Source organism: Megascapheus bottae, chromosome 16 (assembly GCF_031878675.1).
Source record: "Megascapheus bottae isolate mThoBot1 chromosome 16, mThoBot2.hap1, whole genome shotgun sequence".
NCBI classification, from domain to species: Eukaryota; Metazoa; Chordata; class Mammalia; order Rodentia; family Geomyidae; genus Megascapheus; species Megascapheus bottae.
This window is the reverse complement of record NC_143524.1, coordinates 20,345,423-20,370,321: the sequence shown is the minus strand read 5'-3', so window position 1 is coordinate 20,370,321 and position 24,899 is coordinate 20,345,423. Positions and strand designations below refer to the sequence as shown.

General features: G+C 42.6%; 1 protein-coding gene across 2 annotated transcripts in view; it reads left to right on the top strand.

Annotated features, from left to right (window-relative positions):
- Cd44 (CD44 molecule (IN blood group)) overlaps nucleotides 1-24,899 on the top strand; it is an 82,621-nt gene that overhangs the window by 16,097 nt on the left and 41,625 nt on the right. For both annotated transcript variants that reach the window (XM_090347888.1, XM_090347886.1), the window contains exons 2-3: nucleotides 17,485-17,650; nucleotides 21,823-21,956. In XM_090347888.1, the coding sequence (XP_090204014.1) occupies nucleotides 17,485-17,650; nucleotides 21,823-21,956 (300 nt within the window). The remainder of the gene's footprint in view (nucleotides 1-17,484; nucleotides 17,651-21,822; nucleotides 21,957-24,899) is intronic.

Sequence of the window (24,899 nt, the reverse complement as noted above, 5' to 3'; positions counted from 1 at the left end):
TTCCCTTACAACAAGCTTGCTTCTCCTACTGTCCCTTATAGTGCTGTTATGACAGGTCCCATACTGTGATGACTTGTTTAACATTTGTTCCTTTGATCTATAGCTTCTACTGCAACAGTAACCTTGCTTCAATGCCCTGGTCCCACCACCATGTGCCCAGTGCATGGAGGTATCCCATGATATGAGGTGATGAATGAAATTGAGATTGGAATTCTCTTTTTCCAACATATTTCAGTGCTTGGAGGTATTGGTGAAATGGTGGTTTTCCATGGTAGATTTAGCCTATCAGCTCCAGTTGAAAACCTCTCTCTCTCTCCCCCCCCCTCTATCTCCCTCCCTCTCTCTCTCCCGCCCTTTCTTCTATTATCTATCTGTCATCTATTTTTGACATGTATAAATCTGTATAATATATTTCTTCAATTTATCTCAAAGTCTATCATCTATCATCCTTATTTTCTATTACTTTTCTTCTATTAGAATAAGAAACAAGTGCTTCAAAATCACGGCTACATCTCTATTTCTCTTTCTCTTTCTGCCTTGTGCTACCCCTAGCTCCCTCACCCCTTCCTTGTGTGGCATCATCCAGGAGATAGTCTCTTCCATGGTTTCCTGCAAGTCTGTCACAAGGGCAGCTGAATATATGCCACATCTGCCCAATCAGGATGAACGTGAAGGACAAAGAGGAAGCATTCTCCCTTTAGAAATGATTTGGGGAAGCAAGCCTTGAGTACTCCAGATTCTTTCTAGGGACAGGAGGAGATTTTTGGATTGACCCTTTTTAGGTCATTTTTGGGACAATCCTTTGTCATTGCAAGTAAATATCATCAGATATGCCCCTCTCCTCCAGGCTTCCTATAATATCAAATATAGGAAAGATGTCCTATGATGTGTTTGAACTTCCTGCTCTTTATATTTTCTGGTGAGTGGAAGCCAACAGCCATTTTTGTATACAATATTGTGTGAATTGTTCAAAGCCTTTAGAAAACTCATCTGGTTTTGTCTTCATATGAGCTTCCCAGACCTTTAGGAAGATATTCAGAAATAAGCCCTCTTCAAATAGGCTGGCAGGAAGCAATGTTTCTCCAATCAGGTCTCCTAACTTTCAAAGCTGAATAGCCTATCTTCTTCTGAAGGTTAGTTTAGACAATGTGTAGTCTATATAGTTTAGTCTTTAAGCTGGTAGGGATTTTCTGAGTGCTCTGAAAGCAAGGTGTGTCCTGGGTTCAAGTCTTGCCACTCACCAATTACATTGCTTTAAAAGCAATTCATTTACTTTCTCTCTGAATCAATTTTCTCTTCTTCAGGACAGAATGGTGATATGTGTGGCTTAAGATTTGTCTAAGGACTAAGGGGATCATGTAACATGAAGCCCTTGGTAAAATTTCTGGCCTGGGGTAAGCATTTAGCATTTATAATTATGGCTATAGTTCTGATCATAACGATCACAGCCCTCTCTCTTCACCATTTAGCCTTCACTGGGCTCCTGATGAGTGCTTCTATAGCTGCTTTGGGACATTGTTCATTCCGTTTCTAGGTATGAAATTCTCCAGGAAGGTCTCATTTAATTTGGCAGTGAGGTCACTCCAGAGTGCTGGCACTCACATGTGCTTGCTGGAACACTTGCTGAGCGATAAAACAGAAGGCCTTGATCAGATCCGGGAACCTATACTGGGGAAAGAGAACAAGAGAAGCACGCTCCAGGTCCTGTCTTTACTTGCACAATTACAGTCAATCTCCCAGGCTGCTTGTCTCAGCAGGATTGGCCTTTCCTGTCTTCTGTCTTGGCAGTTGCTGATGGGGCCAGAGGAGGAGATGCTATGTGTCTCTCTGGGCTGCTATCCCCTAGCTCAGAGCACAGAGAGGGCTCTTGGAGGCACATTAATACAGCATCTTCCTTTTCATTCTGGAGTTTTTCAGAATCTATTTCTCAGCCCACCCCTCCCACCATGCCAGAAGCCTCAGCTTGGAATTTGGGGGTTGCAAATGAGATTGAGGGGGCCAGTTTGTGCGTGCATAAAGTGCTTACTTGTCAATCATTGGGCTATTCAGTTCTCTCATCTCCCCAAATACCTGTAATTGCCTTTAACTGTTTAGTTCTGCTTCCCTGTAAAATATGGAAGACCTGGCCACTCCCAAACACACCTCAGAAATGAGTAAGGTTTTTGCACTTTTTAAGAGGAGTGTTTGCCTTTGTGTCAGGTTCCGATTTTGCTTTTGACTTTATGAGAGTGTGGCTTTAGACTGTGGTTTGGGGATAAAACAGGATTATCAAAGTACGAATGATTTTTTTCATAGTATCAGTATGTCCTAAATTTTTAACCTATGAATCCCCTCAGTGTTTGGGACAGTCAAAGCTAGTTGCCCAAGGTTTTAACTTACTGTGTGAGAAGGAAAAAAAAAAAAAAGAAAGATGGACGTTTTCTTTTTTTTTTTCTTTTTTGCCTGGCTTTTTCAGGCCTGGGATTGAACTCAGGGCCTGAGCACTGGCCTTGGGTTTTCTCAAGGCTAGAGCTCTACCACTTGAGCCATAGCACCACTTCTGGCCTTTTTCTATGTATGTGGTACCAAGGAATCGAACCTGGGTCTTTGTGCATGCTAGGCAAGCACTCTACCACTAGGCCAAACTCCCAGCCCCAAGATGGACATTTTCTAAGCACAAGCTTTGATCCAGACCCTATACTGGTTCTCTATATATCTCTGACTTTACCCCTCCCCACCAACTTACTTTGAGCAAATACGTGTTCAATAGAATGTTGCTCCAATCTCATCAAAGATAATTTATAGACTGAGAAACTAAGAAGGACTTGCTGAAGATGATGTGTTGTGGCTGGAATTCATCAAGATCTTTTGACCCTTATAACTCAATAACACAAATTCCTTCTCATCCTGTTCTTCTGTCTCCAGGTTCTGGAGACAATGAAAACTCAAAGAATTTCTCTTTTCTTTCTTCCCCCATTCCCTCCCTCTAAAAACTTAGATCATTTATCTCTGGTTCTTTGAGCATTGAGAGACAAGAAACAATTCAGAGATACTGGCAATTTCAGAGAGGTGTTGGGAACTTCATGCTTCTCCCAAGGGCAATAGAGACCTCCAATTCCACCAAAGATCAGGGAACCCACAGTCCAGGAACTGGCTTCCCCATTGTTGAGGTGGAATCTGTTCAGCAGTGCCTCTGCTAGGCCAGGACAGTCACAGCACAGAACAATGATTTGAATTGGTCCCAAATGTTGGGATTCACTACAGGGAGCCCTTGCGTTTATTGTGGTAATTTAGGGAGATTCTCTCTAAGGAAATCAGTTAACTCTGCTCTGTTTCTCTTAATTGAAACCATTCTTTCCCTGTAGCTTCCATGGGACAGGCTCTAGGCTCTGTGTACTGGAAGGCTTTATTGGGTGTAATCTGAGAACAGGAAGCTGGTCACACTTTTCTGTCCTTGTTTTATCTGCTATTTCTTTTTTTTCTTTTTTCTTTTTTTGCCAGTCCTGGGCTTGAGCTCAGGGCCTGAGCACTGTCCTTGGACTTTCTCAAGGCTAGAGCTCTACCACTTGAGTCTCAGCACCACTTACGGCTTTTTTCTATGTATGTGGTACCAAGGAATCGAACCCGGGTCTTCATGCATGCTAGGCAAGCACTTTAACTACTAGGCCAAACTCCCGGCCATTCTGGCTTTTTTCTATGTATGTGGTACTGAGGAATCAAACCCAGGTCTTCGTGCATGCTAGGCAAGCACTTTAACCACTAGGCCAAACTCCCGGCCCCTGTCTGCTATTTCTTTTACTGGCTAGTTTATCCTGCCTGACACATTCATTACACCACAGCCACCTGGACAGTACTGGGAAATGCCTCTACCCAGCAGGTGAGAGGAAGAGAATATTTAGAGAAATAGACTTGTTGAAGCAGAGAGCAGGGCTGGCTGGACGATTAAATCCAACAGTTTCCTTATCCAATGATGAAGCAGGCACAAATAGGTGAAGTAACTTCTTCAAGTACTCACTGTTTCAGTTAAGGACCTCGGCACTAGGTTTCATACCTCAGGACTTTCAAAGGAAAGCTTTTCTCACTAAAGAAACTTTTATTGGACGCCATACTAAAGATGAATAAGACGTGGTCCCATTGGGGCCCAGTTGGTTCTATTACTTAGTGCCATTTAGGAAGGCTCCTTCCTACCATGACATTTTATAAATGGACCATCCATATCTCTATAATCTGTCAGGTAATGCCAACTCTTTCTTCCCTCCCTCCCTTCCTTCCTCTCTTTCTTTCTTATCTATCTCACATTATGATGAACCAGAGCCCAAGTATATGGATAATTAGGCTCCTGGCTCCCAATCGACCAGATATCCAGAGGCTCTTAGCTGTAACCAAGGATACGGCCAGTGACTGCCCAGTTAATCAAGAATTAAGTTAGCACAAGAGGTACTTTATATAGAAACTGCTTTGAAAACACTCTCCTTTTTGAGATGTTGGATAATAGCTGTCAAGTGTCAGGCACTTTGTTAAGAGTCAGGTACTTAGCCAAATGCTTTAGTTGCATTTCTTTATTTAATCTTTAGAAACACCCCAGGAGGAAGACATAATCTTCACTTTGCTGAGGAAGCTTAAAGGTTAAGAAAACATAGACCCACCTTTCTGATGATGATCAGAATCTTATGGCATTGTGGGGGTAAATCCCTCCAGCTTCTAGTTAGCAATAACTGACATAATGATGGCACTGATGTCCAGGAAGCTACAGACGGTGTGAGAGGGGATGCTTACAGCGACATTCTCTGGAACTCCGGAATTGCCTTGAACTTCTGGCCAAGAACCAGAAGGGGCAAGTACAGTTCTACTTTCACCATCTCTGCCCTAAGTGGAACACTTGACTATGACTCTAGCCATTCAGTGCTTTTCATCTTTGCCTTATGCTCTGTGTGTGTGTGGGTGTGGGATGTGGGGGTGTGTATCTGGGTGTGTGTGTGTGATATGTATGTGTGCACAGGACTTGAACTCAGGGCCTCATACTCTATTTGACTCTTTTGTTCAAGACTAGTGATCTACCACTTGAGTCATGGATCCAATTCTAGATTTTTGTCTGGTTTATTGGAGAAAAGAGTCTCATAAAATTTTCAGTGCTGAGCTGGCTTTGAATTATGATCTTCAGATCTTAGCCTCATAAATAGGATTACAGGTATGAGCTAACATCGCCAGCTACAATTCTCTCTTGTTTACTCTACAGATCCCAAATTCTGGGGGCATCTGTCTATGGACCCTAAAGGGCAAAGATAAATCCCAAATCTGTGTGTAGAGGAGAGATGCTGCCTTTTGCCAGATATTTGCCTTTTGCCAGATATTTGGTCCCACCTAAAGCTCCACAAAATAGAATATGACCATAATTTCCTATAGGAGTGAGCCTGAGACCACATTGACGAACTCTCTATCATAACGTCCTCTTTCATTTTCTATGTATCTCTATCTGAAATTGCCTCATTTGTAGATTAGTTTCTTACCTGTTTACTGTCTGTGTCTTCACACTATAATGTTCTTTGTGTCTTCTCAACATTTCCCAAATATCATCATCATATCTTTTGGGCTGTTTATCATGCTAGAGGAGATGATGGGTGTTTGGGAAGACATTGATTTCATTGGAAGAGGACATTTGTTTTCACTGAGAGTTTTTTTTAAGAAGTCTGTGGAGAAAGGGTGGGCATTCTTCAGGTATGGTCTCTTGTCATGTTGAATGATCATTTCTTTGAAAGAAAATCAACATTATTATTTTTTTGACAACTTCATGAAAGGGACATTTGTATTTGCTTCCATTTCCAAGTCTTTGGGACTTTGCATAAGCGCTTTTTTTTTTTTAAAGCAAAAAGTGATGTTTGATCCACTCCAACTGAGCAAGGAATAAATGGTAACAATTCTAGCCTAAACCTTGTGGCTTGAGTTAGATGTAGAAGCTTGTTAGAAACAGGTTCTCGAAGCTTGGCATTTTAGATTGGCAGCTGTTGTTACAGATGAGATTTCACAGGTTGAAAGCTCAGGAAGAAGTATAAATTACAAGCTCTTAGTTGATAGGGGAATTGGAACTGCTCTAATCCTGGGAATCTTTTGGCCCAGATTTTTAAAAATATTCTCACAATCCATCTTTTCCTCCTGCTTCTGCTTTGAAATGTTTGTGTACCCCTCATCTGATGAACAGCCAGTCGTAGAGTTCTTGCACAGGAAATGAGATCTTGCTTCTTATGTTCATGCATATATGCACACATGCACAGACATGCATGCGCACACATACACACACACACCCTTCATTTTGACACACTTGATAGAAAATGAGAAAAGTCAGGCACAGTGGCTCACATGTTAGCTACTCAGGAGGCTGAGATCTGAGGACCAAGGTTCAAAGCCAGCCCGGGCACAAAAGGACCTGAGACTCTTATCTCCAGTTAACCTCTAGAAAACGGGAAGTGGGGCTTGGCTCAAGGGGAGGGTGGTAGCCTTGAGCTGAAGAGCTCAGGGACACTGTCCAGGCCCAGGGGTTAGGTCGATAGCCTTGAGCTGAAGAGCTCAGGAGCAGTGCCCAGGCCAAACTCAAGCAAAAAAAAAAAAAAAACAACAACCAAAAAAAAAAAAAAAAAAGAAAAGAAAATGAGAAAGGAGAGAAATCAGACTGTTATGTGGTCTGGCCAGGCACTGGTGGCTCATTGCTATAAATCTAACTAGTTAGAAGATTGAGATCTGAGGATTGTGATTCAAAAACAGCCCAGACAAAAAAGTTTTGTGAGACTCTTATCTCCAATCTACCAACAAAAAGCTGAAAGTGGAGGTGTTGCAGAAACAATAGAGAACCACCCTTGAGTTCAAGCCCCAGCACACACACATACGCGCACAAACACAATGTATCCTGGTAATTTCAGTGGGAATCTAAGATTCAACTTAATCACTTAGAATGTTTTGCTGTTTGCAAATGTTTTTGCAGCTGCATCACTGTTTAAAGAGGAAATAAATAATCTGCTGTCTTAATCCACCTGTAAATTAGTATTGGTTGCTAGTTAAACTGTAGGTAAGGGGTTACTGATAATGAAATATCGAGGATTATAGTGACTTAGTTTTCTTATAAACTCCTGGTTATTCCTAGGACTAAATGCACATGCTTGCTCCCTTGGAATTAGTTTTCCTGAGTGACAGGCAGAGATGCCACTGAGGATTCAATGTATCTAGTACCCACTGGAATATGATTGGCATCATGTTCCCTATGAATTTTATGGTGATGGTGTGGGGGGGGGCAGAGCAGGGGCTGAAAAGCATCAATCTAAGGAATATCAGAGCTACATTCTGATACTAGATTCTGAACTAGATTCTATCAGTCTCAGGAAGAGCGAAGGTATTGTGCTATCTACAATTCCAGCCAACCAGAAATTCAATCCATTCATTAAGCCTTTCCTTTTGTGTGGGACCTTAGAGGGTTCTCCTTGTTAGGCCTTTCAAGTCCCAGTGAAGTACTGATTTCTTGTGGAAATACTGTTTCTTTTAGTCTGTTAGCTCCCTCCTGGGGAAAGAAAGCGGTAATCAGCTCCCACCCGCCAGCTATTTGCATGCCATTAGAATATTAACTCAGTGGTATTCAGACTATCTACTAAAGGGTCTGATGCTGCTTCTCCACAGGAACTTTCTGAAGTCCAGATGCCGAAATGACCCATTTGCATGCTGCACCTAAGAAAGAAGGGAGGACTCTACCTGATACCCTCCCGTTGTGACCTTGCACATCTCTCTTAACCTCTTTCACCTTCAGTTTCATGATCTGTTGAAAGGTTTGGTGGTAGCACTTCAACTCAAAGGACTTGTAGAGTTTTAGAGAGGTGGTCCTTAGGGAATCTCTAGCAGAAGGCTTGACACCTAGTGTATTTCATGAACGCCTGCAGGATCTATGCTAACTGCTCAGATGTTCTGTTCCTATGGAAATCACACGGGAAGGGGTGACCTACCCTCTTGTCATATTCATTGACAAACAGTGCCTTTTAGACTGGCCTACAGGGATTCCTGGGGAGTTGTGCTGAGCCAGGACCTTCAATGGGGAGGTGAGGGACTGAGTAGGAGGCCGATGGAAGCTCTAAGGTCTGAACTGGTCCTCACTCTACCATCCATTGGGATAGCTCTTCTTTCTTCCATCATAGCCATCATGGTTTTGCCTCAAACATACGACAGGAGGAGGAAGAAAATCTGAAATCTCTCGCTGTCCTCTCTGAGCCCTGACACAATTCTCCTGTATCTCTTGACAACCGAAGGGCAGCAGCAGTGCCACAGGGTGAACCTCTGAGTTGATGTCTGGGTTTACTTGAACTCTCAGTGAGACAAGATTCTCTGAATCCCTTATTCTTTAATTTCTCCATCTACAAGTGGTCTTTTCAGGGTGCTTTTGGATATAAAAGTGCTTTATAAAGAAAAGACATGACAAGATTACCAAAGGCCAAGAGATACTTGGATTCATTCTGTTCAGTAAAGGGTAGAACTCAAGTGAGTCTTAATCCATATGGGATTTTTAAAAAGCTGCCTGACATTTTAATATTGTCCCAACTATACATAGTTATCTCACAAGCTCTAAGGATTTCCTAACTTCTTATTTTATCCTGGAAAGTAGGAAGGCTAGGTGTGTCTAGGAAGGTACTGAGTTATTCAAGGGTTTATGGCTTATAGGGAACCACATTTAGGGGATAACCAGAGGCCTCTGGTTACCATCTTGAGAGTTAATCAATTAGTCACCCTGAAATTCAAATATTACTTGTGAGTAACAGCTTCTTTCTGGGCCTTACCTATATTGGTAATACTTCTCTCTATCTTGTTAGTCATTTCCTCGCGGTGTTAGATACAGATATGAGCAGAAATTATATATTAATTGAGTGATGCAGCATTAAATTGTAAGTTCCCAGAAAAAGAATCTAATTACAAAACAAAATGGAACTTTTTTTATTCTACTTGCAACAGGAAAAACTTTGGGTAGGCCTCTTGAGATACTTGGTTACTTTTTCAGTTTACTTACCACATCCTGGGTTTGTGCTAGTCAATCTGCTAAATCAATAAGATCCAGAAAAGAGAAGACAAAGGCAGTGAGGCCAGAGGATTTCCTGACCACCTTGACAACACCCAAAGATACACACAGTGGTTTCTTTCTCTCATTTGTCTTCTGAGAGACTCGTTCTTCCAGGACCGCTGGCCTAAAAGAGTCTTGTGTGTCAAGGCAACATATTGGAGAATATACTCTCCTTTGTGAGAAGGCTCTGGTGGACCTAGATTCATGAGTGGTGTTTCCAACCGTCCTCATCATTGTCCCAGAAGACAAGGAGAGGTCTGTTTCAAATTCTGAAAACAAACAAAACCTGTCTAGGCTCTGTGATGATTTGGAGGCCTGGGCTGAAATCTGGGGAATAATAGATAAGAAAACCCTTTAGATTGTTCTCTGATAGAGTAGACATGATGGGACCTATTGGCTCTGGATTGGTGACATGACAGGCTCCATGCTTTGAAAGACATGAGGCTGAGAGGTCAGGGATTCTAACAAAATACCCAGAAGTTGGGATGCCTTTCCTTTCTAAGTGCCAAGAGATGAATTGCTCCGTTACAAGCACCCTGGTACACATTCTGGAGGAAATTCCCTGGGTATGATTGTGTATGACTGTTTTCTCTGCCTATTAAACACTCACCCGCCTCCAGGCCAGTTCCGGGAGACACTGAGTCATCCGAGACTCATGGTCTGCACTGGGCAGCCAAAGGCATTTCGGCCACCGAGTGTGATTTTGGCCTCATTCGGAAGCACAAGCTGAACAATATGTCTTTTCACCAGGCACCCATCACATGGGCATCAGGAGATGGGGTGAGCAATGTGGGGTAGGTAGGAAGTCTGCCAGCCTGGGTGACAGTGGAGGCTAAACTAGCTTTAAAGAAAGATTCCATTCCCAGATGGCATCTTCGGGGCTTTGAAGACATGAAACAAAAGAAGAACAGAATGACTTATTCATGTTCTGTTAAGGCCATGGATGGTGGCTTTCTTGGGAACAGCTGGCTCAAATCTCTGAGGACAAGTTGGTGGCAAGAGCATTGGACCAGGATTCGGGAATCTGTAATTATAATCCCCCAAGAGTGTGCTTTTCTCAAGCCTGTCCAGGGGACCATGCTCAGCTGTTCTTGATTTTATTTTATTTTTTCTCACACAGAATTTGATTAGTTGTTCTCTATTGTTTTCCTTTGCCTCTAAATATGGATGATCTAATTAGCAATCATGCTTTTTTTTAAGGCTCTTTTCCTTCTTATTTTTAATCAGAATCAGCTCAGTTAGCTTTACAAATTGAATATCTTTGGTTTTGGACACAAGCTCAACAAATCAGAGGATACTGACATTGCTGAAAGCTTTGGTGTGTCTCATTCCCAGGACCTCTACATAGTTGGATGCAGTGATTCAAGGGTGACAGACCCAGGCAGAATCAGCCTGAAATCTTGATTTGGTCTGTTTAAGCTTGAGTTTGGCAGTGCACATCTCAAAATATCACAAGGACCGTCTGTGATTTGTTGACCCAGCTCTGGGCCAACCCTGAATCCCAGGGTCCTCTCCTTATTAGCACTGCCAAGCACAGAGCCAAAATACCCAGACTACAATGGGCAGGGAAGCTATTGCTAGGACTGGACTCAAAATTCCCAAGGGTATCTCTGGAAAGAGCAAAAGGTGGCATCAAAGAGATAGCCAGGTTATTATTGGGAAGGCCGGAATCTTCTCTTCTGGAAATGGATGGGCATTCCATCAGGGAGATCTTTTTTTTTTTTTTTCTCCACGAAAGCCTTACCAAGCCCTTGGGTAAAGAATGGCCTTGTCCTTTGAGCCTTAGGAGCCAGAATCAAGAGCACTTTGATCTTAAATCACACCTTACAAGCTCAAGTTCTTTTCTCTAGTGTTATCTTTTAACCATCAACCTCTCTACACTAAAATTTGCCTTGAGAGTAAATGAAATTCCTATAGTTTTCAAATCTGTTCCATGTATAAGCTACCATTTTTCCACTGGGAAGTAATGAGCCAGATTGCCCAGTTTGAAACTTAGATCTACCACTTACACCACTTACTCTACCCATGAATTCTCCATGAATCAATGAATTCACATGAGGACAAAAAAAAGTACCCACTGCAAAAGATTATCATGAAAATCAGGAATTATTAGCTTAAAATGTTGAAAGCCATAGAAAACATCTAATTAGCCTAATCCCTCTTAGGGAGATGAGGGAGAGGGCTAAAGCACGTCTGGGTGGCTCATGCTAGAGAAAAAGTTTATTGGTTTGGGCCCATCTGAGGAAAAGTACCTTTGGGCATACTGTGGTTGTGGGTTCTGGTGGTCTTCATATGAAATGTGCTGCCTGTGGTTCTCTCCCAGGAGGGGGTTGGCCCAGGACATGGGTGAGCATCTACACTCAAGTAGAGATGATGACTTGGGTTCAGGCAGACAAAGCCACTTATGGAAAGAGTATTAGACATATTTCTTTTCAGAGAAAACAGCAAATGTTCATAGAAGCAAAGCTCTGGTTAAAGAATTTATAAGTGTACAAGAGACATTCTTAATGGAGCCCTGCTGATGATCTGGAGACATTCTGGTCTTTCTGTGCCTACAAATCTACTTATCCTTGTATCGTGTGTGTGTGTGTGTGTGTGTGTGTGTGTGTGTGTGTGTGTGTGTGTGTGTGATCATGCACATGTATGTGCATGAGGTGGTGTCAGAAACACTACACTCACTCACTCACTTACTTACTCATCCACGTGGTCAACATTTGCCTATCATGTGCACCTGGTACAAGATGCTAGGGATGTATTAATGAGACATGGTCTGCAATCCCTGTTATCATAAAATCCACAAGGAAAATTTCTAGAATTTCAGAATTCTTGAATTTCTGAATACTGAAATAGGAAGACCTTGAAAGCAATGATTTCTTAAAATGCATTACCTGGTTGAGTCACAGACTTCAGGAAATCATAATGAGATGCACAGAGGCTATCTTACTACAACATCTGCCCAACACACACACACATACTGCCTTACACTCTTTCACGAGTCAACAAACCCTTGACAAGCAGCTCTTAGATTCCCAGTAGAAAAGCGCCTATCACTCAGCCTTGTTGCCAGACAAATGTATGAACCATCTCTATGGGCCTCGCAGGCAAGTTTGGGAAGATGTAGATAATGGTAACTTGGGTGAAAATTACCCAGTGATTTCCTTCCAGAAGATGTTGCTGTGATTTTCTACTACTCGAGGAATGACTGGGTGAATGAACAACTTATTTCTCTCAAGTCCTAGGAGGTGGGCAAAGTTTTGAAATACATGGGAGTGGTTTTATCTATGAGATCATATTTTTCTTGATCTAAAAGGCTTAGGAGAAACTGTAGATAAGATGAATGATATTAGGGGTCAGTGGGGGTATCTCTAGAGTGAGAGCAAATTTAACCAGGAGCTAGCAAAACAAGTTAGAACCCAGATTTCTGTTCATTGGCGCACTTGTCTTTTAAAATGGGATTTGAAGTATGCCCACGCATAGCATTATGACAGAAATTATGTTAGCTGAAGTGTCTAAGACAATTGATAGGCAGTGTTCATCGGGTTCTGATGATTAAGGGGCAAGCACTATATCCAGTATTGGCCATAGCTCACCAACTCTGATACAGGGCTATCATGATCCTACAATGAATGGAAGGATGCAAGAGGTGTAGTAACTAACCAGCTGGGTGATGTGGAGTGAGTTGCAGGGTCTGGATTTGAACAACCTTAGGGCAAGTCTGAGCTAGGCTGAACTACTACCCTTCATATGAGTTTGGTGTTAAAAGTCCAGCTTTGTAGGATACAGAGTCTCTCTGGGAGCCTTCTTTTCCTGTTCTTTCTGGTAAGTTACTAGCAGGCCTTGGCCTGTATGGGCAGGCCATGTCTCTGAATGCTGAGTTCTGAGACTGCTCTATCCTGCCCATAGCCTGCCATCCTGAGCACTCAAAAATGTGTCATTGCTTCCCAGAGGGCTTCTCTCTAATCTGGAAATGGCCTCTGACAGAGAGGACAATTTATTCATTACCTGACACAGGAGATTTCGCAACAGAAATGGATCTTAATAAATTCCATTTAAGGGACTACAGAGACCATTGAATATTTGGGTTTTGAGCCAAAGTGGATTTGGGGTCCCAGAGGTCTGTTTCTTGGCAGGGGTTGGGGTAGGGGCTGCAGCACAGCCAGGCCATGGCAATGGAGGCTGGCATCCTGTCCAAACATACTCCGTGGTCCGTGGGGACTCATTCCTCACCCTAGCTTTCTCACACTACCTAAATAGTTCAGTTGTGCGTGGGTCAAATGCCTCCAGAAGTTACCTACTTCAAGGTCAGGATCAGTAGGTGGTAGCAAATCCCTGGGTCCTTGGAGCCTAGATGAGCTGGTTTTGAATCTCTGTTTCAGCATGGCTGCCTCTATGAGCTCAGTCATATTTCTTCATAGCTTCACTTCTTGTGCCTCAGTTTCTCTTTCTGAAAAATAGTGACAAAAGCATTACCCACCCTTAAGGGTTGTTTTAAGGATAAAATGAGTCAACATTTATAAACTGCTTATTGGAGTGCCACCTATAGCACCGGGTAAATATTCAGTATATTACTTCTGTTAACAGTAGTAATAGCCTCTGGAGTAATAATTTGGATTCACATAAGTTGTTTTTTTTTTCCCCAATCCTGGGATTGAGCTCAGGATCTGAGCACTGTCCTTGGACTTTCTCAAGGCTAGAGCTCTACCACTTGAGCCTCAGCATCATTTTTGGCTTTTTCTATGTATGTGGTACTGAGAAAGGAATCAAACCCAGGTCTTCATGCATGCTAGGCAAGCACTCTACCACTAGGCCAAACTCCTTGTCCCTGGATTCACATAAGTTTTAAGGAAGCTTGTTGGAATGTCTTCATGAGCTACCAGGACTTAAATGATAGACATCCCTGAAAGGTTTGGTCCCTCCTGAGGAAAAAGTGACCCCAAAGGAGAGGCAGGCCCCGAACAACTCAGCATAGTTGACCTGAAAGGGATTATTCAACATTATCTTGGCAGTTCCTAAAATGACTAAATACCAGCATGGTTGAGAGCTTTGGCTGGGTGCTGGTGGCTCATGCCTGTAATCCTGGTTACTTAGGAGGCGGAGCTCTGAGAATCATGGTTTGAAGCATCCCAGGCAGGAAATTCCATGAGTGTCTTAATCTTCAAGCTGTGGAATGTTCACTTCGTTGAGAGTTTCTTAGATAGTCAGCGGCTCTTTACAGGCACCCACAGTGGGGCCTAAGCCTCAGTGTTTAGGAAAGCTGAAGGCAGAGTTTGTTTCTTCCCATCTTGGTTAGCCACATGTTCATATATTCACTTGCATGCCTACCTGTCTATTCACCCAATATATATAATATATATATATATATATAAGTTATATTGGCTACTATACAGGAATTCAAGAGCTTTTACTCTAAAATCTCATCCTGATTTGGTGTCCCATGCATTTGCATAGTCTATCTGCCAGGTGGAAAGCTAAAATTGATTTTAATAAGAAACAGCCACTCTGATCTAAGCCACTGTCCTTTCTTTTTAACCCAGGAGTTGGCAGGTAGTTTATACCTTCTGGCCTCAGACTTTTCCTGGCAGTCTCCCCTTCAAGAAGCTGATAGGAACACTTTCTTTTTCTTTGGCCTGCTGAACAAGTCGAGGCTCCGGATGTGCTGTCACTCACTGTGAGAGGTTCCCTTTGTGAGATTGGCCAACTGTGACCCAAGTTGAAAATGTCAGTAAAAACAAATAGTATTTCACAAGGGCTCTGAGCATTTCCTTCCTCCCTGTTCTTGCCTTCTCAGTTAAGGTCTATGTTGAGTGGGTTAGGGGGACCAGTGACTCCTAAAATAATTAACTTCATTTCATCTAGTTCTGTTCTTTGAGTCTTTGGTGATAATAGAAAGAAAAGAAAAGAAAATGAATTGACATCGAACTATGTCTTTTCAAGCACCCATTTGTATTTCTTTGTATAATTTTCAAAGCTAAAAAAATATAATACAGAATCTTATTAACTCTCTGATCTTGCTTTTCATTGGCCAGACACTCTCTTCTAATGTTTGCAACCTGCTTCCTGCTCTAGGATAAAGTAGCTGTCAACTCAATAATAAAAACGATCGCGCGTGTGTGTGTGTGTGTGTGTGTGTGTGTGTGTGAGCTGCAAACAATTGTGCAGGTGTGTCTGACTCACAACTGGTCTAATAAGATGAAAGGACCCTTGAACAAAAGTGAGGTGGTTCTAAGTGTGGCTTTTTGAACTTTATTATTATTTCTCTGTTTTTGTTGGTGCTGGAGCTTGAACTCAGGGCCTTGGCACTCTTGCTTATCTTTTTCTCTCAGTGCTAGTTTCTATCACCTGAGCCCGTTTTACACTTCCACTTCCACTGTTAATGTTAAATAGACCTGGGACAGAGGCTGAGCTGTGCTGTTTTAATAGGAAGGCAGATCTGAAAAGACATTTCCAAGGTACTGGGTTCCTAGGATCATGTTAGCAAAAAGTGATCTCTCCCTCTGTGGTCAGCTCAGAATTATAGAACAAAGTTGTTGGGATTTATGGGTTTATTCTTTGGTTATATTCTTTGTTATTTAGGAGGGGTTTAAGGCTCTAAATAGAAGTGCTCCCTTCCTTGGAAACTCACTGAGATGGTTAGTAGAATTTTCTCAATTTCCTCTGGGCTTGCCATAAAGAGAAGTCTGGAGATTAGACTAAAGCTGATTCTATCTGCTTTGAAACCTGGCTTTTAACTAACACAGAATGATGCCTAGCCTAGCACTTGGGCCAGAGACTATGTCAGATTTACCTTCTTGGAGAAGACACTCCTGCTGAGGCTCAAGGGTGCTGGGGGAATTGAGGGTTATCAGAACAACTTCAGTGGCTTGGCTTTTCTGGATGAAATTCACTCGAGTGCACAGTGGGGTCAATAGAGTCCAGATAGAATGATACGTTTTCAAGTGAGGTCTTTGGTATAACAGAAGATCAAATAGAACAGGATGAATTTCTCACTCCTGACAGGTATCTATAAAACCCACCCAATTTTTCAATCATTATTTATAGCTTATAGAAGTTGAGCTTCATTTTCAGTGTTACTAATTCTTGGCAATGAACAGCAGCCACTGGATATGTCAGTATATTAGGTGTGTATCTTGAGGAAAATGTTCGCTAATCATGCATTCATTTATTCATTCAACCAGTATAGATGAACATTTACTCCCCTGGAGAAATGACAGCAAAGAAGCTCAAAGGACCTTCTTGCTTTCTCAGAGCTGTAATTGCAGGTGCAGAAAGTAATAACCAAAGGTGCAAAGAGATGAGTGAACATGTTGGTGTGAAGAAAGAAGACAGGAGAAGTAAAGGCAAGGCAGGTGTTATACAAGAGTGATTAGGTAAGGCCTCTCAGGAAGGGCTTATGGAGGTAGAATGTGAATGGTGAAAACGGACCACCTGTGCAACTCTCTCATCTATAGTGCAGTGTTCCATATGGAGGGGAAGGCAGGTTTTATTCTCACAGAGGAAGTTATTCCAAGTGCCTAATTGGAGTGAAGGAAAGCACTGTGCCAAGAGTAGAGCAAGAGTCTTTCATGCTTGAATGCGTGTTAGGAGATTGTAGCTAAATGCAGTTAGTCTTGACTGGGATAGAGAAATTTATTCTGGGTTCAACCAGCAGCTGCAAATATTATAAGCCAGGCGCAACAGAACTTGATTGTGAGAAATGCTCTTAATATAATAGATTAAGCAGAAAATAAAGATACAGCACAGATATAGCATTACATATTTATTACTATTTCAATTATGCAAGCACCTGTGTGTGTGTGTGTGTGTGTGTGTGCACGCGCGCACACACGTGTGCTTATATTTAGTCAACAAACCAGAGGAAAATATACATGTAGTAAAGTGCTACAGAGATTTTTTTTTTACTGGTGGAATTGTTTTTATTGTTCTTGTGTGTTTACCTGGTTTTTTAAAATCATTTGCTTAAAAGAACTTTTTTTGGATGGAGAGACTTTAAGAGAGAGGATACTTTATCATGCCAGTCTTCAGATTGGAATTTAAAATGTAACTTTAGAATGTTGGATGGATTTGAAGTAAGAAGGTTTGTTTAACTTTTTCATGTCTTCCCTAAAGAGAGTATTGGTCTACTATTTGTGTGTGTGCTGGTCCTGAGGCTTGAACTGAAGGCCTGGATGCTGTCTCTGAGCTTTTTTGCCCACAGCTAGAACTCTACTACTTGAGCTACTGCTCTACTTCCAGCTTTTTGGTGGTTTAAGTGGAGATAAGTGTCTCACAGATTTTTCTGCCCTGGCTGGTTTTGAACTGTTATCCCTAAGGATACTCTGGATCAGCTAGGATTTCAGACATGAATCACTAGCACCCAGCCTGATCTATCTTTTAAATGCAAACTATCGGTCCCAAATGATCTGCTATTTCTGTTGTTCCTGCAGATTTGAATATAACCTGCCGCTATGCAGGAGTATTTCACGTGGAGAAAAATGGTCGCTACAGCATCTCTCGGACAGAGGCAGCTGACCTCTGCAAGGCTTTCAACAGCAGCCTTCCCACCATGGACCAGATGGAGCAGGCCCTGGAGAAGGGGTTTGAGACCTGCAGGTAAGAGACCCTCACCTCCCTGGGGAAGGGTCTGGGGCCTGGGACTTGAGGGTGGGCCTAAAATGGAAGACTCCCCCTTGCCAGCTGAATGAATTATTGCCCGAAGAAGCAATAATCATTTGGCCAACCAAATCTAGAACCAGTATGACAACTGGAATTTAAAGTGGGCTAAAGACACCTTTGTGAATCACAGAGAGGGAGGCAAGAGGAAGCTATTAAGGGTCAGATCCGTTGCAAACCCTTTGCCTAATGTGCTCCTACAGCTCTCTCTGGGCTTTGAAGAAGCGTGCGGTATCATTGTCGGAACCACAAGAAAACATAAAACCAAATAACAGTGTTTAAATAAGTACGTGGCTGGCAGAGTCTTGGTCCTGCAGACTTGGCTGGAAGCATGTTTTTCAGCCCTCTGCTCCCTCTTGCCCTCCCTCCCTCCCTCTCTCTCCTTTCCTCCCTCCCTCCTTCCCCCCTCTCCTTTTGCCTTCTCTTGTACAGTTGCTCTGGTTGAGCAAAGTAAATGAAAGGACATGGGTTTTTCAGCTGTATAATATAAAGGTTTGTTATTAATTAAGAGCCCTTTCTGGAAGGGCCTCCCTCAAGCATGGGCTTTGTTTTTGTTGTTTGTCCTCGTAAAGTTCTGTGGTATGTGGTACATATGAGCAAGCCTAGTAACAACCACAGCGGAGTTTGTTTGGTTTGTTCTGATTTCACTGGAAGGGGTTTTTATAGTTTCAGTAAGTAATGCAAAGTTTGTACTTTAGTCTGCAGCTTGAGTAGCTGCTTTCCCTCTCCAATGTGTGTGTGTGTGTGTGTGTGTGTGTGTGTGTGTGTGTGTGTGTGTGAGAGAGAGAGAGAGAGAGAGAGAGAGAGAGAGAGAGAGAGAGAGAGAGAGAGAGAGAGAGAGAGCGCCCACTAGAAAGGCTAGTCTCAACAGTCATTGTGGAAATGAAGGTAAGTGAAGAAGTGAAGGCCACCCACTCACATACCCCATGAATGATAGCTGAAATTTATCCTGAATAAGAGGAGGAAGATCTTCAGCTTAGAATGGCTCTATCTACTCTGATAGACAAATGTCATAACTTCAACTTAATTAAAAATCTAGTAATATCAACTAGGCACTAGTGGCTTAGCTACTCAGAGGGCTTATATCTGAGGCTCATGGTTCTAAGCCAAACTCTTACCTCCAAGTAACTACCAAAAAGCTGGTAGTGGAGCTGTAAAGTTCTACCCTTGAGCAAAAAAAGCTCAGAGACAGCACCCAGACCTTCAGTTCAAGCCCTAAGATCAACACATATAAAAAGTAGGCCCGTGCCTACTAGGATAACAAAAAGAAGCTCAGATACAGTGCCCAGGCTCTGAGTTCAAGTCCCAGGACTGGCTCTCCCCCACCCTCCCCACACACCCTGAAAGCCTAATACTAAAAATGACTTCTTCAGTGGCACTGGCTTTATTTCTAGTTCTCAGTTAGCTTGTGGTTGCTCCATTAAATGACATAGATTGTTTCCATGACTGAAGAAAATTCTCTTGGGCGGCCCCACTGTAACACAAAGAACAGGTGATTGTTGAAATCTGGATGAAAATGTTAATAGCTAGGTGTAGACAATGGTAAAAGAGCAGAGGAAAGGGGAATGGTTGTGCAGCTGTGGGCTACACCACAGAATAGCCAGTTAGCAAATTCATTTATTCTGGTCCTGAGGCTAGTTGTTTGAATCTGGCCCTGACAGGCCAGTAGGCTAAGAAAGTGGATTTGGTAAGCTGAGGTTTGCTTATGAAATGCAGGCAAATCATATTTGTGAATTACAGAGGTGTTTGTCCATATTGTAGACTCAGGGAGCCCTCAGTGTGGCCAAGGGCAATCACAGAGTGAGGCACTGGCTACACCCCTTCATTTTGTGCTGCAGCTGGCCTGTGGGTCTCCATGACTAACCCACATCATGGGTGAAGCAACTGAAACCTAAGGGAGTTCCCCAGCTTGTCCTGCCTCAGGCAGCTTGCCTGTGGAAGAGTCTGAATTTGTCCTGCTTCATCTGATCCCATGATTTTGATGACCAAGTTCTCCCAAGGCACTGTGGGCCAATGGGGAGGGCAGTCTGCTGCAGGGATTTGCTAACTATTTCTTTCCTCCCTGTGAATGGTAATCTACTCATGCTGTACACACACACACACACACACACACACACACACACACACACACACACACAAATTTTACTATTCCCCATTCAAGTGTCATGCAAACATATAAAAATCGTAGGCAGTAGGAGGTGGTGAAAAGTTCAATAATAACCAGTGAAGGGACTGTATTTAAATTCTGCAGCCTCTGTGTTATACATTCTTGTCAACATGGTAGGTGGGGATGGGGTCAAGAGTAAGTTCACTGAATAGTAGTATTTCAAAAACTGAAAAAGGAAAAAAAAAATCCTGCCAAAGAAAATCCATCATTTCACCCATCACTGGTATTAAGTATTGCAAAACTCACTTCTTCCCTAATTTCCCTTAGATTGCTATGAATCAAGATTTCTGCCACAGGCCAAGATCAAAACCTCAGCAGCTCCTACTTTTGGTCTGCCCCACCCTGATTAGTAGCAATTCTCAGACACATGAAAACTTATTAACATTTAATTGTGTCTCCTCCCCCTACCAAGCTAAGAAGACTTGAGGGAAACCAGTCTGTCTGTTCATGTCCATTCAGATGCAGAATTAGTCACAGGAGCTAGCATTGCAACATAGACATAATGACTGCTAGGAGCTTTGGCATTTCCAACACACACATACCCGCCCACGGGTCTTACAGAGCCATATATGCACTTCACGCTATTGCATGGAAAAGGAAAGATTCAAGGGTTTGTCACAGTGCTTTTTAGCCAGCATTGTATTTTCAAAAGCTCTGTTTGAGCATCTGATGTCTCCCTCTGTTCTCCTACTGCTACCACCTCTTCCTTTGCCTGTGGTATGTTTTTTTTGTTGTTGTTGTTCAGCTCACATCTCAGTTTTTGTGGGTATTTTATATTGTATCCTAAATGAGTATGTCCTTACTAAGATGCTGCTCAAACCATGATGCCTGGTTCTGCATGATACCTAACCCTCTGTATTCTATCTGGGGGGTTCTCTAGTTAGCACACATTCCCAGAATCCCCTGGAGGAGGCATTGCCATCTATTCTCTTAATTGTTGTTACTGTCATTTTAATAATTAAACAATGGCCATAACACCATCACTGTGATGCACCAAAGGTCACATGTGCTGTGTGTCTAATTACAGGAATAATGTTTACAGTAATGAAGTATGGGATGAGAAGTTAAGGTTACAAAAGAAGAGGGGAGGAGGGAAAAGAAGGCTGGTCTGAAATCTGTGGAAGGAAATGAAGGACTACCTCTTCCTATTCTTTGGGAGTTGGTCATTTTAGGTCTTTTCTAAAAAAGAAAAAAAAAATATACACACACACACACACACACACACACACACACACACACACACACACATATGTATGCGATGGAGTGCCAGAAGGAATTTTACATCGTATCCTTTTTCTTCTGTGACTCAGACTTCCTTCTGCTTTTTAAGACTATCTTGACATTCTTAACCATACATGTTATTTGAAACTACTTTTCCTTTCATGAGCCTTCTTTACTTAAAATAAGAAGGAAAATTAGCCAGGTGCCAGTAGCTCATAGCTGTTACCCTAGATATTCAGGAGGCTGAAGTCTGAGGATTGTGGTTCAAGGCTAGCTTGGGCAGGAAAGTCTGTGAGATCCCTATTTCCAATTGACCAGCAAAAGACCAGAAGTGGAGCTGTGACTCAAGTGATAGTGTTAGACTTAAGTGGAAAAAGCTGAGGAACAGTGCCCAAGCTTCAAGTTCAAGCCCCAGTATTGCCATTAAAAAGAGAGAGAGAGAGAGAGAGAGAGAGAGAGAGAGAGAGAGAGAGAGAGAGAGAGAGAGAGAGAGAGAGAGAGAGGAAACCGTGGATCTTCCATTGGAATCTGTCTCTGTCAACCGTTTTGATTTCTTCACTCTCTGTTATTATTGGATTCAGTTTTTGGTACCTCTCAAACTCCTTGGGGATGAGTGGAAGAGAGTGTCGAGTGTCCACTGAGGTAAATGTCATTTGATGGGGCATTATGAAATTCCCTTCACAGCTGTGCAGGTGGATAAGCTCTCTCTGCTTCTCCCTGGCAGGTACGGGTTCATAGAAGGGCACGTGGTGATTCCCCGGATCCATCCTAACGCCATCTGTGCAGCCAACAACACTGGGGTGTACATCCTTACCTCCAACACCTCCCACTATGACACCTACTGCTTCAATGCTTCAGGTTGGTGCAGGGCATTCTTTCTGCTGCTCTTGGCAGTGTGGTTAGCTGACAGCAGTTCAGTCTCAGCACAGACGGGGATTCACATTGCACTTGCTCACTGAATATCTTTCAGAGAAACACAATTCCTGTCTTCATGGTGCTTATGTGCTGGGCTGGGTGTAGACAATACATAAACATCTTACCAAAAGGCAGAGAGTGATAGAAATGCTTTAAAGAAAACAAACTAAGAAGATGGAAACACTGAGGATGTCTTTTCTTTTTCTCTGAGAGGGTAGCCAGGAGAACCTAGATCAAAATGAAGACAGTGCCAAGACAGGAATGCAGCGGCCTCTTCTGTTACAAGAATAACAAAGAATCCAGGGTGGCTATATAATCCATTTAGAATGCTAGGAGACAGCCAGGTGCCAGCGGCTCATGCCTCAGCTTCTAGCTACAGACCTGAGGACTGTAGTTCAAAACTAGCTCAGTCAGTAAACCCCAAGAGACACTTTTCTCCAATTAACCACCAAAAATAAAAAATAAAAACAGAAGTAGAGATGTGGCTCAAATCAAAGAGCACCCACTTTGAGTGAAAAGGTAAAGGATAGAACCAGGCTCTGAGTTCAAGCCCAATATCTACGCATGCATGCATGCACACACACACAAACACACACACAGATTGTGCAGGGCCATAAGGGCTGCTCTTTCTTTTGTGTGTGTGTGTGGGGGGGGTCATGGGGCTTGAACTGTGGGCCTAGGTACTGTTCTGAACTCTTCAGCTCAAGGCTACTGCCCTACCTCTTGAGCCACAGCCCCAATTCCTGTTTTCTAGTGATTAATTGGAGATAAGAGTCTCACGTTCTTTAGTGCTCTGGCTGTCTTTAAACTGCAATCCTCAGATCTCAGCCTCCTGAGTAGCTAGGATTAAAGGCATGAGCTACTGCCCCCGGCTAAGGGTTGCTCATTCTTAATCCAACAGGAAGTCACTGAAGTTCTAAAAGGGGATGACATAACTAGCGATAGTTTCTGGGGTGCAAGCCAAATGGGTTAGCCAAGTAATTATTATATATGGGGCTGCTGAGAAGCTATTTGGATATATGGCAGACATCTGACCTTCTTGAGGGTCACTTACCCAATAGCTGAAAAAAGTAGAGAACAAGAAAGCTGAGTGACCATAGTGTTGCTGGGCTGCTGGCCAGGCTCTTTTCCTGTCTATGAAACTTTCAACCACAACCCTAGAAATTCATGCTTATAAGTCTAATTCAAGCCACAGTGCAATCAGAGAATTCTCTGCATCATAAATCTTCAAGATCTTTTGAGAAGAGCTGTAACCATAAATCTCCAGCTATTGAATGCCAGCAATCAAAACCCTTACTTCTCAAAGGGACCCTTCTTTTTCCCTGAAGATTTGAAACTGCACAAAGAGAAAGATGAACTTGCACATCTTCCTGCAATCTCAGTCCTCATTAAAAAGCAGAGGGGAGATGTTAAAGTAGCTGGGAAGTAGCTTAAGACATTAACTCTATAGTACAATAGAAAATCAATTTAGTTTTAAACTAAAGATGAGAGGTCAAAGACTTTAGAAGACTACATCAGTGACTTTAAGCTGAATCACTCACACATTGTGGTATTATCAGTAAGAATTAGAGTGAAAATTCTGAGAGGAAATTTGGATTTTAGGAGAAAAGGAAAGTGTTGGGCCTGGCTACTCAAAGGAAGCATGTGAAGGCCCTGAATTATGCCAAGTATATATGTAGTTGCCACTGAGCGTATGGAGAAACACTCAGAACATGAAGAAAATTGTAGGATGTTTACTTCTCCCTATCACAGGAGGAAAGAACATAAACAGTTTGAAGACAGACACAGTGGCTCACACTTGTAATCCTAGCTACTCAGGAGGTTGAGATGTGAGGATCAAGGTTCAAAGCCAGCCTGGGCCCAAAAGAATCTGAGACTCTTATCTTCAATTAACCTCTAGAATATGGGAAGTGGAGCTTGACTCACGGGTGGCAGTAGCCTTGAGCTGAAGAACTCAGGGACAGTGTCCAGCCAAGTTCAAGCCCCGTGACCCACAATAAACAAACAAATACATAGAGTTTGATCCAAAAGGTAAGCATCTATAAGACAACAGTACATTCCCGTTATCCTAGCTATTCGGGATTCTAAGATCTAAGGGTCACATTCCAAAACCAGCCTGGGCAGAAAAGTCCACGAAACTTATCTCCAGTGAACCACCCTAAAGCCAGAAGTGAAGCTGTAGCTCAAGTATTAAGAGTAACAGGCTTGAGCCAAAAAGCTAAGCCACGGCCCTCAGGCCCTGAAGTCAAACCACAGTATGGACACAAGTATATAAAAAAGACCAAAATCCACTTAAGGCTAGACCGTGTGTAGTCCATTCTAATGATATATGAATGAGCAAAGCGTATGAAAATCAGGAAGTAGGCATCAAATGGCCTGGGGTTTAGCTTCCTCCATCTTAGTGCAAGAGTGACAGAGGCTAGCATGACTCTGCCTGCTTTGCAGAATCTCTCTGCACTGCTGTAGCTTCTCTTGCTGAAGCTTGTTCAGGGAAAGTACTCAATAAATCATGATTGTGTTCTCACATTGTTTCACCTGTTTGACAAGTTGGTGTCACTATGAGTTAGGGTTTTCAGAACTTAATTCCAAAAGGCAAACGTGCACATTGTTTCATAGTCTCTGTGAAAGCAATCCAGAAGAGCAGCCACTGAGGCTCTTTTCCTGTTCTTAATTTTCCCCACGACATTGGCTCAACAGAGCTAATGAACTTTCCTCCGTTAGAGAGGAAAGTCATTCAGTTGAAAAATCTTGAGAAGTACCGAGGGTGTATTTCATACTAAAATGTTGTACTAAAGTAATACTTTTAAAAGTAATGCATTGGGTGGGAGGAAGGAAAGTGGGCAGAAAACATGGGAGGGGTTAACAATGTTCAAGAAGTAATACACA